This window comes from Budorcas taxicolor, chromosome 19 (assembly GCF_023091745.1).
Source record: "Budorcas taxicolor isolate Tak-1 chromosome 19, Takin1.1, whole genome shotgun sequence".
NCBI lineage: Eukaryota > Metazoa > Chordata > Mammalia > Artiodactyla > Bovidae > Budorcas > Budorcas taxicolor.
Genome location: NC_068928.1, coordinates 47,653,372 through 47,666,954, shown reverse-complemented (window position 1 = coordinate 47,666,954; position 13,583 = coordinate 47,653,372). Strand labels below are relative to the sequence as shown.

At 40.1% G+C, this 13,583-nt stretch overlaps 1 protein-coding gene across 1 annotated transcript in view; it reads right to left on the bottom strand.

Annotated features, from left to right (window-relative positions):
- The window catches only part of DDX42 (DEAD-box helicase 42), a 35,008-nt gene extending 22,079 nt beyond the window's left edge, over positions 1-12,929 (bottom strand). Inside the window, exons 1-3 of the mRNA XM_052658200.1 lie at positions 12,792-12,929; positions 3,723-3,959; positions 1,847-1,997 (exon numbers count right to left, since the gene is read on the bottom strand). Of these exons, the coding sequence (XP_052514160.1) occupies positions 1,847-1,997; positions 3,723-3,943 (372 nt within the window). The 5' untranslated portion in view covers positions 3,944-3,959; positions 12,792-12,929. The remainder of the gene's footprint in view (positions 1-1,846; positions 1,998-3,722; positions 3,960-12,791) is intronic.
- Between the last annotated feature and the right edge of the window lie 654 nt (positions 12,930-13,583).

Below are 13,583 nucleotides of genomic sequence, written 5' to 3'. Positions count from 1 at the left end.
GAGGAAGGAACACTCCCAAAGACATTCTGCTGCTGCTGCTAAGTCGCTTCAGTCGTGTCTGACTCTGTGTGACCCCAGATGGCAGCCCACCAGGCTCCTCCGTCCCTGGGATTCTCCAGGCAAGAACACTGGAGTGGGTTGCCATGTCCTTCTCCAATGCATGAAAGTGAAGAGTAAAAGTGAAGTCACTCAGTCATGTCCGACTCTTAGCGACCCCACGGACTGCAGCCTATCAGGCTCCTCCACCCATGGGATTTTCCAGGCAAGAGTACTGGAGTGGGTCGCCATTGCCTTCTCCCAAAGACATTCTATGAAGCCACTATCACCCTGAAACCAAAACCAGACAAAGACACTACCAAAAAATAAAAGTATAGGCCAGTATCTTTGATGAGTATATGTGCTGTGTGCTATGCTCAGTTGCGTCTGACTCTTTGTGGGCCCATGGTCTATAGCCGGCCAGACTCCTCTGTACATGGAATTTTTCAGTCAATTACTGAGTCACTTTTTGCTGTACAGAAGAAATTAACACAACACTGTAAATCAACTATACCTTAATAAAATTGAAAAAAAAAAAAAGGGGGCTATTTAAAGGAAGAAATTAAAGCCAATGTGGGAATTTTCTGGCAGTCCAGTGGTTAGGACTGTGTTTTCACTGTGCAGAGCCAGGGCTAAATCCCAGGTTAAGAAACTAAAATTCCACATGCTGTTTATTGGGGCCAAAAAAAAAAAAAAAAAAAAGTTAAAAGGGACCAGGGGGACACACTCATGTAAAAATGGCCAATATGTTTCTAGAAAAGCAGAGCTGAAACTAAAGACAGACTATGGATCTAAAGATATTAATTTATTCACACAGAAGTTAATTTTGGAAGTGGGTGAGGTCACTAAGGAATTTTTATTATTATAAAGGAATGTATAAAGCCTGAAGATAGCACGTTAATAAAGAGAACTGTAGGAGAAACATCATATGAGAAATTGGAAGAGAATCACAAGAATGACAGATAACAGTCACATGGCTAGGTAAGGATTTTTCTTTTTGGTGTAATCATATGGTAGTTGTTTTTTAAGAGCTAAAGACATAGAAATACCAATAGATGAAATGATATGTTGGAGATTTACTTTAAATAATGTAAAAGGGGGTGGGAGGTGTCAGATAACAAAAGACTGGCCAAAGTGTTACCTGATAAAGCCGGGTGAAGGGTATATGGGAACTCATCTTATTATTCTACTTTATGTGTTTGAAATTTTTCATAATACAAAGTAATTAAACAGAAAAGTCAGAGACATGGGAGAAAAGAACAAAATACAAAATCACAAAAAGCCTAGTGAGAAGAGTTTTAAGGAGGAAGAGGTCACAAGTCTCAATTTCTATAGCAAGGTCACGAACATGGATAAAAAGAAACAAAACACCAAAAATACTGAATACAGAATGTGTAATTTTAGCACAAACACCAAAAATACTGAATACAGAATGTGTAATTTTAGCAAATTCCTTAAGTTTAATTACCTTAAATATGTATTCAATAAAAGCTAGATTGAGTAAGATAGTGTCCATTTAAGACTATACCAAGAATTATTAAAATAAAACACACCACACACACACACACACACACACACACACACACTTGAGCCACTATGTTCAAGGGTTACAGTTCAAATTCCTAGGCATCAATCATCTCTAAAAATGCTACAGGGCCATGGAAGGATATTTAAGAAACTACGGAATACAAGAGCAAAATTCTTTCAACACAGGGCCAATGAACACACTCTGTCTGAGGACTAAAGCACTAGGTTAATTTGACCTGTTTCTAACTGCTAAAAATGTTAACGTAACAGTGTTGATACTTGCCTCCACTTCAGCCATGAATGCCTCTAAGGGATCATCATCACTGTCAGAGTCTACTGGCTTGGAATGGAATTGCTGGCGGGTAGGTGAGTTCTCAGCAGGAATGTAAGGTAAATCAACGTTGCTAGAATCTTCTTCCTCATCTTCAAAATATCTGAAAATTAAGATGCATGATTGATAAAGTGAATGTTTAATTTGAGGGTGGGTGAATCTTTAACAAAATTTTTATTATGGTGTATGTTACCATTAAGAGATTTTGGTCCTTTGGCTTAGGACCCAATTATTAAGTATCACTTGATATATGCCAAATTCTAATACTGCAAAAAAACCACAGCAGATTCTCTATTTCAGTAGTGTCTGTTAAAAACTATATTTCTAGTTCTGTCAAAAGGGATGAGTTTCCAATACAAAATTATCAACAGCATATCACTGTTGAATAGATACAGCAAATATTAAAGCATATGCTATGGAAAAAATACTTTCGTATGAAATATCAAAAGCCTAGTTTATTCTTCACCACACTTTAAAAACTTTGAGATTAAATTCATAAGGCTAGAGATTTTCTTAAAAAGTTCTGGGCTATTTTCTAAGAACCAACAAAAAGACTTCTAGAATTGAAAATAAATGCTCAAGAATATAGCTAATATTTTATAACTATAAAAGGAGTATAACCTTTAAAAACTGTGAATCACTGTGTCGAACACTCAAAACTTATATAACATTGTACATGAACCACACTTCCTCACCATATTATGTTAAGTATTCAGAAACAACTTCAACATCTGGAAAAAGTACCACTTTCCCTCTAACAGATATCTCAGAAAAGAGTATCGATATAGCTATACACTAAAACAAAACAAAAATACTGTTTATAGAGTTTATCCCACAATTAAATGAAAGAGTAATACAACAGAATATTAAAGAGATCGAAACTACAGCCTAAACTTCAAAGCATTTCAAGTCTTCATTTTAAAAACTCTAACCATTCTTATATGCTATACACACACACACAAATGCGTATTTATTTATACAGTAGTTTCATTTAATGTATCCCTGAGCTGGTAAACTGGTCTCTAGAATAATGATCCTGGACTTTGCTGAATCTTAAACACTTACTTATGAACTTAATTGCTAAATAATATACCAATTTTTAAAAATGCTGCTAAATACTTTAAAAACTGTGATCCTGAGGCTTAAAAAAAAAAAAAAAAAAAAGCTCAACAGTGTAACGACCAGGCTAGAATAATAGCAGTACAAGATTTCTTTAGACCTGGCAAAAAAAAAAAACAACTTAAAATCTGTAAAGAATTAGAGCTCAAACTTTCAAACCCCAGCTTTTCAACAATCACCTTATTAGACAATCAAGTTAGAAAATGTAACTGGTAAATATGGTTCCTGAGAACTGTGAGCAAAAATCTGAGATTTTCCTACCACTATAAGATGTTACAACACAACAGTTTGTAACAGTTTTAAGTTCAGTGTTGAGTTAAACTATGTCTCTACCAGTTCTGACAACTGCCTGTGTTTACCAAACAACTTCTATGCTGTAAATAAAAAACTTCAGTGAAGAACATTAAAACCCATGTAAATTAAATAATTTAATTTAAAATAAAACACTTAAGCCATATTTAGGTTTCAATGGCCTCAAATCTATTTTGGAACAAGGAAACATAAAGGACCACACAAGTACTATATTCCTTATGAATGAGTGAATGTAACAATTTAACTCGTTAAGAACAATGTAACTCAGTGAGATAACCAATTTAAGAAGTCCTGTTATTATTTGAGAAACAAATGGTTTTTTTGCTTCAGTTTTTTTGATGGAATGAATACCTCAAAGACTAACCTTGCTAAATTACCAGATATTATTACCACTTACGCATTTTCTTCATCGAAGTTGGCCCGTTTAGAACCAATTTTGTAGAAAGAAGGGAGCTGTGGTGGAGCCGACTTTCCGAAGCCAGAGGCAGAGCTGGCTGCCCCAAAGGCACTATGGGACTGCTGCGGGAGCTTCGGCTCCTCCTTCTTCCCAGCACTGATGGCGAAGCCGCCAAAGCCAAAGCCCCTCTTAGTGCCGGGGCCACCTTTATTCCAGTTCATGGTGTCAGTGACTGATCTGTTAGGAACAAGACACACGTACAAATTTAACTTTATATAAAGTGAGCAGCCCACTGATGTTTATGTCTCTTCCAACCTTTATCTACAATTTTAAACATTTGCCTCTCAATTAAAATTTTAATTTTGGAAGAAAAAAGATTGGCACAACACTGTAAATCAATTATACTTCAATTAAAAAAATTTTAACTTTGGACTTCAGATATGCAATATGCTAACCTTAATAAAACAGTCACATTTTCTTTTATTTGATATACATTTTAAAATTGGGGGATAACTGCTTTACAATTTTGTGTAAAGTTGTACACAAAATTGCTGGTTTCCGTTGTGCAGCAATGTGAATCGATCATAATTTTACACACACACACTCCCCTCTCCATCTTGAGCCCCCTTTCTCTCTGGGAATCAGTCATACTTTTACACACACATAACACACCTCTCCCTCTTGAGCTCCCTTCCTCTTCCCCTGAAAGTCACATTTTCTGAAACACTGAAGACAGCATAATTTATTTTACTGAGATTTCAATCGGAAGAGGAATTCAGTATTTTATATCATACCCTTCAAAAAGATTTGATTGCCAGTTGAATATCTTTTTCAGTTAGCCTACTGTTAAAAGATTACAAAGAAATTTCCTGAGCATCAATCAAACTCATTTAAAAATAAAATTTTTTATTTTATTAGCCTTGGTTTCAAAAAACCACTTTTTAATGAAACAAGTTACCTAAGTTTCACAGAATACCAGAAAACTCAGAAAGCAAAAACGACCAAAATTTAACACTACCTGAAACTACTCTCCCAGATAACAATTTTGTTGATATATTTTGCTATTTTTTCTATGCATATGTGTATACACACACACACTTTAAGATCAAAACTGAAACCATACTGTACAAATTGTTTTACCGATTTCTTCACCTTATGATACACATGACTATGTCAATAAACACATTTCTCTACTTCTGTTTCTTTTTTTTTAAAGTTGTGAAACATATCATATATCTTTATCCATGCATTATTTCCTTAGGCTCAATTTTTAAAAACACAACTGCTTATCAAAGGGAAAGTGCATTTTAAGTTTCACATTTATGGAAAAGTGTCCATTATACACTGATAACATGATAAGGGCATAAAACAAGGTCGGTGGTATGATTCAACATAAAAATATGTTACCTGTACCAAGATAGCTGGAGGGCTATTTATCAAAATGTTAATACCAATTATTTGAATTTTACTTTTTTCCTCTGTATTAAAGTTTACCATTAATAAGAAAAGTGTATATTTTTATAAAAGACTCTGAAGTCAACGCGAAAAGAGTTTCAAAAACTGCTTTTTACGATGGCACTGTTCAAGTGACTAGGAACAGGAACAATATGCTCTGCTCTTCTGGTTCTATACCCCGCTCACTGGTTTTGTTTTATTGCTGTTACACAGTACTTAGTTCAGTCTGTTTAGTATTAAATTTGATTTATGCTATGTCAATCTCTACCCTTAGTTCCAGGTAGGGACTGTCTTTACTCATTTTGGACCTTTCATAGAAAATATTTATGGTTCGAGTAAGCATTTAATAAGTAATAGCTTACTCAAACATAATTAAGACCATTTCCTTCCTTCTTCTGGAATCCCTTAAGAGGAATCAACATAATTCTAGTGAGATGGTATTTAGTTAGAAGATTTACAAGCCAGAAAATTTTAGCATCTGAGAGTACTGTTTAACCAATCTGTGAGCCTGGCCTTCCAAGAGCTGTTCCTAAGCAACAAAAATTACAGATTCTGAATTTTAACCTTTTTCCTAGTGTATATAATACATAATAAGAGGCTGTTAATAATTAATCCATTAAATTATAGATTCTGAATTTTATCCCTTTTCCTGTGTATATAATGCATAATAAAAGGCTAATAATAAACAAGCCATTGAAATAGGTAAAGGAAGGATGGAAAAAACAAACGTTGGTAGATTTTAAGAATTACATGAACAATCTCATGGCTTACTGAAAGCCTGTTGAGAAAGTTCAGGCACTGTATTGGGTGCTGGGCATTCATCGATGAAAAGATACCGTCCCATTCTCAAGGAATTCAGTGAGTTTTAGGCAGCTTACAAAAAGAAATGATGTGTAGAGGTATTACACAAAGCGCATTCATCGATGGCCCAGGAGAAGAGTACCCAACCTACCATGAATGGGGGACAAGGCAGTTTTTCTGGAGATGACAGTGGTGTTAACTTTTTAAACCTGAAGAGGCACTAGACCAAGGAAGAAGTGTCAGAGACAGAAGTTTAGATCAAAGGCACTGTAAATGCTACCACAGAGGGCTGGAAATAGTTTAGTGCAGCTAGAGTTCTCTAAGACATTTGGGAAAGCTGCAGGGCACATGTTCAGAAAGACAAACAGGGCCCAGATACAGGGTTGGTATACTATGCTAAGAATACACCATGCAAAAATACACTCTGCCAGCTGTAAGGAATCATTAATTTTAAGCAAAAAAGGGGACATGTTTTGGATCACCATTTTAGAGAGATCAGATGAGAGATGGCATGAAAAGTTGGGACACAAGGAAAGTGGTTAGGACATTATCATAAAAATGCAGATAAACCACATCAAGGTACTACAAAACTAAGGAAGTGGCTATGAGGAAGGGTGGAGTGTAGATCTGATGTTGTACTGAGGTATTTATGAGGAAGAATCAACTGGGGAGAATGACCAAATCAGACGTGGAAGCTGAGGAGGAAGGAAGAGTCTAGAATAATTTTGGAGGGTTCTGGCTTTTACAGATTGGGTGAATGATGGTGCCATTAACAGATGGAAACCCAGAAAAGTCATGGGTGGAGAAGCAGGTAGAAAGTGAGATCAGTTCACAGTATCTATGGGAGCACTCAGGAAAGCTGGCAAGTAAGGTCTGTAACTGCAGAGAGAGATCTGTGAAGGAGTTATAGGTCCCACACAAGATATCTGCATTTGAGGTTACTGATGTAGATAAGCCAGCAGAGAGGGCAGAGAGAGCGAGAAAAGAGGTGTTAGCGGAGGTCCATACTTAGGAAGGATCGGGATGAGAAGCTCACGTGAAAACCTGACAGAGAGAGAGAGAGGGTAGCAGAGAACAGTGACATAGATGGTGCTAAGTTTTACAAGCAGAAAGAAATGTTCAATGTTAATAAGAAAAGAGGAGATGGGGGCGGGGACGGGGGGGGGGGGGCCTGGGGGGCGGGTAAGAACTGAAAAGCCCCTGTTGAAGCAGTAGGGAAAAAGTTAAGTGATGATCGGTAAGGGGTAGAGGGTGAAGACAAGGCCAAGAGGAGTACAGATTACTTTCTAGGCCGTTTAACAATGTGAAAGAGAGTGTGAGATGTTAACTAGAGGAATTTTGCTTTTTGTTTAAGGAAGACATCTAACCATGTTTATATGCTGGAGAGGAAAGGCCAACACAAATAGAAAAACTGAAGATTTAGGAAGACAGGAAAAATCACAGGAACAAGGTGTTGCCGAGAGCTGAAGAGAAAAGACCAAAACCTTTAACAGGGAGTAAATAACACTTCCCCTAGGCTGAGGACAGGAGAAGAGGATGGGCATCAATTAATCCCACTAAATAACCAAAGGGCTCAAATTACAAGAGAAATAAATACTCGGTTTTAAAAATTCAACTTCTGCAGACAGGCAAGCAGCATGACCTTGGGCAGGTGAGAGTTGCTTAATAGCTTAAAAATATGCAATACTTTAACTCTTCCAAGATGTGGGTCATCCCAAAGACTGAGAACCCTTAAGTGCCCCCACACCTTTCACTAGTGTGATCTAGGTCACACTGCCCATGTTCCCCAATTAACTGTCTTCAGCAATGCCAAACAACTGTGCTTTCTACAACCCACTGACTAGAATGTCAGCGCCATGTGGGCAAGGACTTTCTTGTTTTGTCCAACGCAGTACCTTTAGTGTCTGGTGTATACAGTACTCAAAAATTTTTCCTTGAATGGATAAATATCAGGTTCTTCAAACTTCATCCCAGTATCTGTGAAACCCATCATCTCCTGTTATTACAAGCCTTGCTTATGTAGCCAACCAGCTGTCCTGATGAAATCTGAGCAGGTCATCCTCAGACACCACTAATTTTTACTTTCTCGAACAGTTTTCCTACTATTAGTCCATGTGGATGGTTACAGGTCCTCAACAATCAGAGGTCTGAGGGACTGTAGCAGATATAAGAAGCACAAGAGGGCCAACCTAATCTCTATTTGGTTTTATCTTTTTTTTTTTTTAATGAGCCCTCCTCTGCTTAGGTTTAAGTCTATGAAAAGTAATTTGCATTCTCTAGGCAAACACTGGAGAAGAAAAATCTACTCAATAGTTAATAAGGAAGTCAAAACATAGTGAGGATATTATTAATGTAGTCCACCATTCATGGGTCTTCTCAAAGCTCCCTTTACAGTGGCTTCTTACAAAACTAACCATAGAACTATATGATACAGCATTTCCTCCCGAGTACATACCCGAAAGAACTGAAAACAGGGACAGACATTTGTTACACCCATGTTCCAAGTAGCATTATTCACAAGACAAAAGGTGGAAGCAACCCAAGTGTCTACAGATGGATGAATAAACTAAATGTGGCAAGATAAATATATAGCAATAGTACTCAGACTTAAAAAGGAAGAAAATTCTGACACATGCTACAACGCGGATGAGACTTAAGGACGTCAAGTTAAGGAAATAAGCTGGACTTCCCTGGTGGTACAGAGGATAAGAATCCACCAGCGAGTGCAGGGGACGCAAGTTCGATCCCAGGTCCGGGAAGATTCCACATGCCCTGAGGCCACTATGCCCTTGTGCCTAGCGCCTGGGAACTGCAACAAGAGAAAAGCCATCGCAGTGAGAAACCCACACACCTCAACTGGAGTAGCCCTCGCTATCAGAGAAACCAGAGAAAGCCTGGACACAGCAACGAAGACCTAGTCCAGCCAGAAATAAACAAGAGAAAGAAGCCAGTCACAAAAGGACAAATATGGTATGATTCCTCTTACATGAGGTACTTAGTCAAACTCAGAGGCAAAGTAGAAGGGTGGTTGCCAGGAATTAGGAGGAGAGAGGATGGGGAGTTACTGCTTAATGGGGGGAGAGTTTCAGTTTTCTAACGTGGAAGAAGTTCTGTGGACACTATGGTGCAGATGGTAGCGAAACAGTGTGGATGTGCTTAACGTCCATGAACTGCCCACTTGAGAATGGTTTCGATGTTTCACGTGGTATTTTACAATAGTTAAAAAAAAACACCCTTGAAAATCAAAGAATCAGAATTCAACCACACATGTATTTTTAGACTGTTATTTTATCTGGTTTATGAGGGAGAATGATGCTGTCCAGACCTCAGCTTCTACTCTAAAATGCAAATATACTTGTGAAATTTCAGTTACATTTTTTCTCTTTAAAAAATAGTGCTTTTTAAAAATAAAACATTTACTTCAAAAAGATTTAGCTAATAAAACCATAAGCAAAATGTACAAGCATTTGCTTTAAACAGAGCAATGTGAATTGGGTCTTAGAAATAACAATCATGTTTTATGTAGACCAATAATCACTTTCTGTTTTGTGCCCGGTACTGAGGGATAACATCTCTCCCTTCCTTAACCTACAAGAAGTGAGGGAAATAGCCCTATGAGGTAAAGTATTAAATGAAGTAACAGTGGGTCAGAAATAAATAGCAATAAGAGAAAATAAGAATTCCCACCTCTTTTGGCAGGTGTTTGTTAATATTTTGGAACTAGGGAAAGTCACACTCAAAGGAGGTGAGCACTCAAACCTCTTTCGGGGTTTCTCCAGACCCTGACCCCTCACCTTCTGGCCATACACTTCTGATCCTGTCATTCCCTTCAACAGCTCTCCAGTTACTCAATCAGGCTGCAATGAGACTCTCCGCTGTGGCAATGTGCTTTACGTGCACTCTGGTGAATGCTCTTCCTTCTCCCTGCATTCTGTTCCCACCAGATCTCTCATTTTATCTATCTGCCAAAGTCCTATCCTTCAACGCCCATCTCAAATACCAACTCCTAGAACTATGACATGAATATGATTTCCCAGAGAAAAGCTACTTCCTTCATTAAACTCCTGTTCTAGTCTTAAAACACCCAACATCTATTCAAAACTATCTGTGTTCTTTTTTTCTCTCTCCAGCTCCATGTTACAAACTCTATGGCTTATTCATTTTTTTTTTTCTCTTCTGTTTTCCAGAGAATACACTCATCATTCATGTTTATTCAATGTATAGGAGACCTAGGGAGATTCACAACTTGGCCAACGAGAGAAATTAAGGACAGCATAAAGTATCAATACCTGCTTGGTACTGTTTTAGGCACTAAAATGTGATTTAGTAGAAAATCTTAACAGCACAGTAAAGCAGCACAGACCGTGGAGCCAAGCTGCCTACGTTTAAACACTGGCTTTGCCAGCTAACTTGATGCGAACTTCATGGAAGTTATTCAGCTTCTCTGGCCTTACTTTCCTCATCTATAAGATGGTGAGACTATCACCTACTTCATAGGGTTAGTGTGAAAAACTGAATTCACACACAAAAATACACCTGGAACAAAGCTTGGCAAATGGTGCACAATGCGTACTAGCTGTCATGTTTTATCATTTTTTTTTTTTCTTTCCAGAAATCAATCTCTCCATTGGTTAATGCAGAATATCAAGTTAAGACTTCTCAAGTTTCTTTCGACTTAGCGATTCCATACCTTGGTGCCACATGACACTGAAGATGTCAGAGATCACTACAAGTTGACAAATGGGGACAGGCTTCAAAAGAGAGCTAGAACCCAGAAGATTAAGTTTTGGTTTTTTTTTTTAACACAGAAAGATATAAGCTGAGTAGAGAAGTATGATGCAAGGAGGAAAGCTAGAAACAGCGAAGTCTAGGAAATTAGAACAAGTGTAGGAACACAAAGAAGATAATTTGGCTAGCTAGTTTATGTTTTGAGCAATGGTGGAAAATAAGATACAAATGACTTTAAAAATAGTGGACTAAAAACTAATGATTATAAAATGTTACTTTTTCATTATCATTGTGTTTTTGGAGTACAAGAAAGATTTCTAGTGACAGTTGATCACCGTCTACTCTATCTAATCATCTGCCTTGAGAATAACTCACACTATAAATCTGATTCTTTAGCAAGAATTTGTACAAAACCCAAGAATTCCAACACATTCTTCTAAAGCCAAAATAAGTAAATGCTAGATTACACTTGTTTTGGAAGCATCTCTTTTCCCTCTGCTGGCTTAAAGAAACTAAGAGCTGATTACATAAAGACGTGATAAAAACTAAAACATAAAGAACTGTACTCTTCCACAAACTGCACTAAATTATTAACAGTGTAAGTCAGATCTTACCATTCCCCTGCTCAAAACTCTCAGTTTCCATCTCAGGCAGAAGAAAAATGAAATCTTCACAACAGCCTAAAAGGTCCTGGTTGTCTGGTGCTCCCTGCAACGCCTTGTTCCCCTCCCTGACCTTATCTCCTAATAATTCCTCCTTTTGCACACAGTACTCCAAGCATGCTGGTCTTCTAACTGTTCCTCTAACAAGCCAGCATTGTCCTCTTCAAGGTCTTTACACTTGCTGGTTCCTCTGCCTGGAAGGATCATTATTCCAGAAACTAGCTGGGCTCACTCCCTCACCTCCTTATCTAGTCTGCTTAAACATCAGCTTGTCTGTAAACACTTCCCTGACCATGCTGTTTAAAAATGCAACATCTCCCCATTCCTCTCTTCAGCTTTTTTTTTTCACCTAAGGCATTAATCATCTTCTAACATACAGTATAATTTACATATTTGTTTTCTCTCTTCCCCTCACTACAATGTTTCAGGAGGGTCGGGTCACAAATCAAGCACACAGGTAGGGAACAGGCACACAGAAGTTATCAACAAAAATATTTCTTGGGTGAACGAACTGCATATTAGGCCAGAGTATGTCTCATCTGGGTACAGGAAAATACAACATACATTTTTTTCCCTTAACCACTTAAAGTCTAAACATGAATTTTGGTATGAAAGACCTTCCACTGGGCTTGGCTCTGGAAAGTTAAAGCGAATTAAAACAGAATCTCTGCTCTTTAGGAGTTCGGTGGTGTGTATACAGAAAATAGATATATACAAAGATCATTCACAAAAAAACCAAAATGTATGGGAAGCCAGAGGAATCTGAATAACCGCCCAAAGGGGTGAGGGGGCAAAGCTTCCGCTAAGGTGATAAGAAAGCTACGATTCCCCCGAAGTCTCGAGAAGTATGATCGTTCTTCCTTATATTATTGGTGCCTAAGCTTGCAACTCCATATAAATTATTTACCCACATCAGAAAGGCTCTTTAGCAGGCAGCAGAAAAGTTTTGTGAGGAGGCTGATGCTAGTCACAGATACATTCAAAGCTACACAAAGATCACAGACTATGCCTTTCACTGTCTTCAGATTTGGCAACTTTGGCCTGGCAGGTCCCCCGATCTGGAAACTAGCATCTGTTAACTGCTGCTGGCTCGGGTCAGAATCCTCCCCGTGCCTATGCCTCCCGGAGCCCAGCACCCTGCAAATCGCTTCCCGGACGGACGATCGCCGCCTCCGTAAAGCCGCCAACTGGGCCTCATTAAGAGTTGTGGGAGAAGCGGGAGCCGTAGGAGGGCGACGAGGCTTCGAAAGGCTCCTCGAGTCTTCAGTCCCGCACTCCTACCCCTCCCCGGGCCCCTGCGCCTCGGCTTCCTGGAAGCTCCACCGACTCTTTGTTAAGAGAGGCCGCGGTTCCCTGGCCCTCACTAGGCCCCGCAGTTGCCTGTGGTGCCCCCAAGGGGTTACGGCCCCGCGTCCAGACCCACCTCACGCAAACCTGCTGCTGTGGCTGCAGAGGCAGCTGTTGCTACCGCTGACTCGGAGAGAACCTCACGGCCCGAAGTACGCGCGGTCCAGGCCCCGTCCCGCCGCGCCCCTCCCTCTCCGCCCCCTTCGCTGCCGCCGCCGCCGGCGCCGCCGCCACCGCCTCTTGGCCCGTTGCTGACGGAGGGGGGAGGGGAACAAAACCGGACATGCGCAGTGCGGAAAGCGCGGGCGAAGGGCGGAGCCTGGTCTACGGCTCCCGGAAGGCGCCGCGGGCTCTGGGCCTTAAGGCTCCCGGATACCGCACAGACGCCTCAGACTCTTACAGCCATTGCTTCTGAGTGAGGCGTCTTCATGGCCCGTATAGGGAGTGGGTCTGGGAGTGAAGAAAAGTAGTAGTGGCAGGGAGCCGCCAAAAAAAAAATATCCCCCAAAAGGGGCTCGATTGGAAAACACATGCACATGAAATTGCCGATTCCCTAAACTCTGCTCCTTAGCAAATACGACCTGGGCGACATTTCTCCCCGTGCCCCTGGACACGTGGTCTTGTAGAGCATGGTGACTTTTAACTTCCGGAGCACGGGTTCAGCGTGATGACAACTAGACTGAACCCTAGCGGAGAGCACTGGGATAGGCGCCGGCAGCTCCGGCCCAGGGGCGGTGCTTATGTAATTCTCCCGGCCCCCCCCACCTCGCCTCATCTGGGCGGGGGAGCAGGCGGTTTCGCGTACTGCCCAGGGCTGTGTCCCGGCCCCGTGCCGCGCGCAGGCGCGGGCCGGCCTCACGCATTCTAC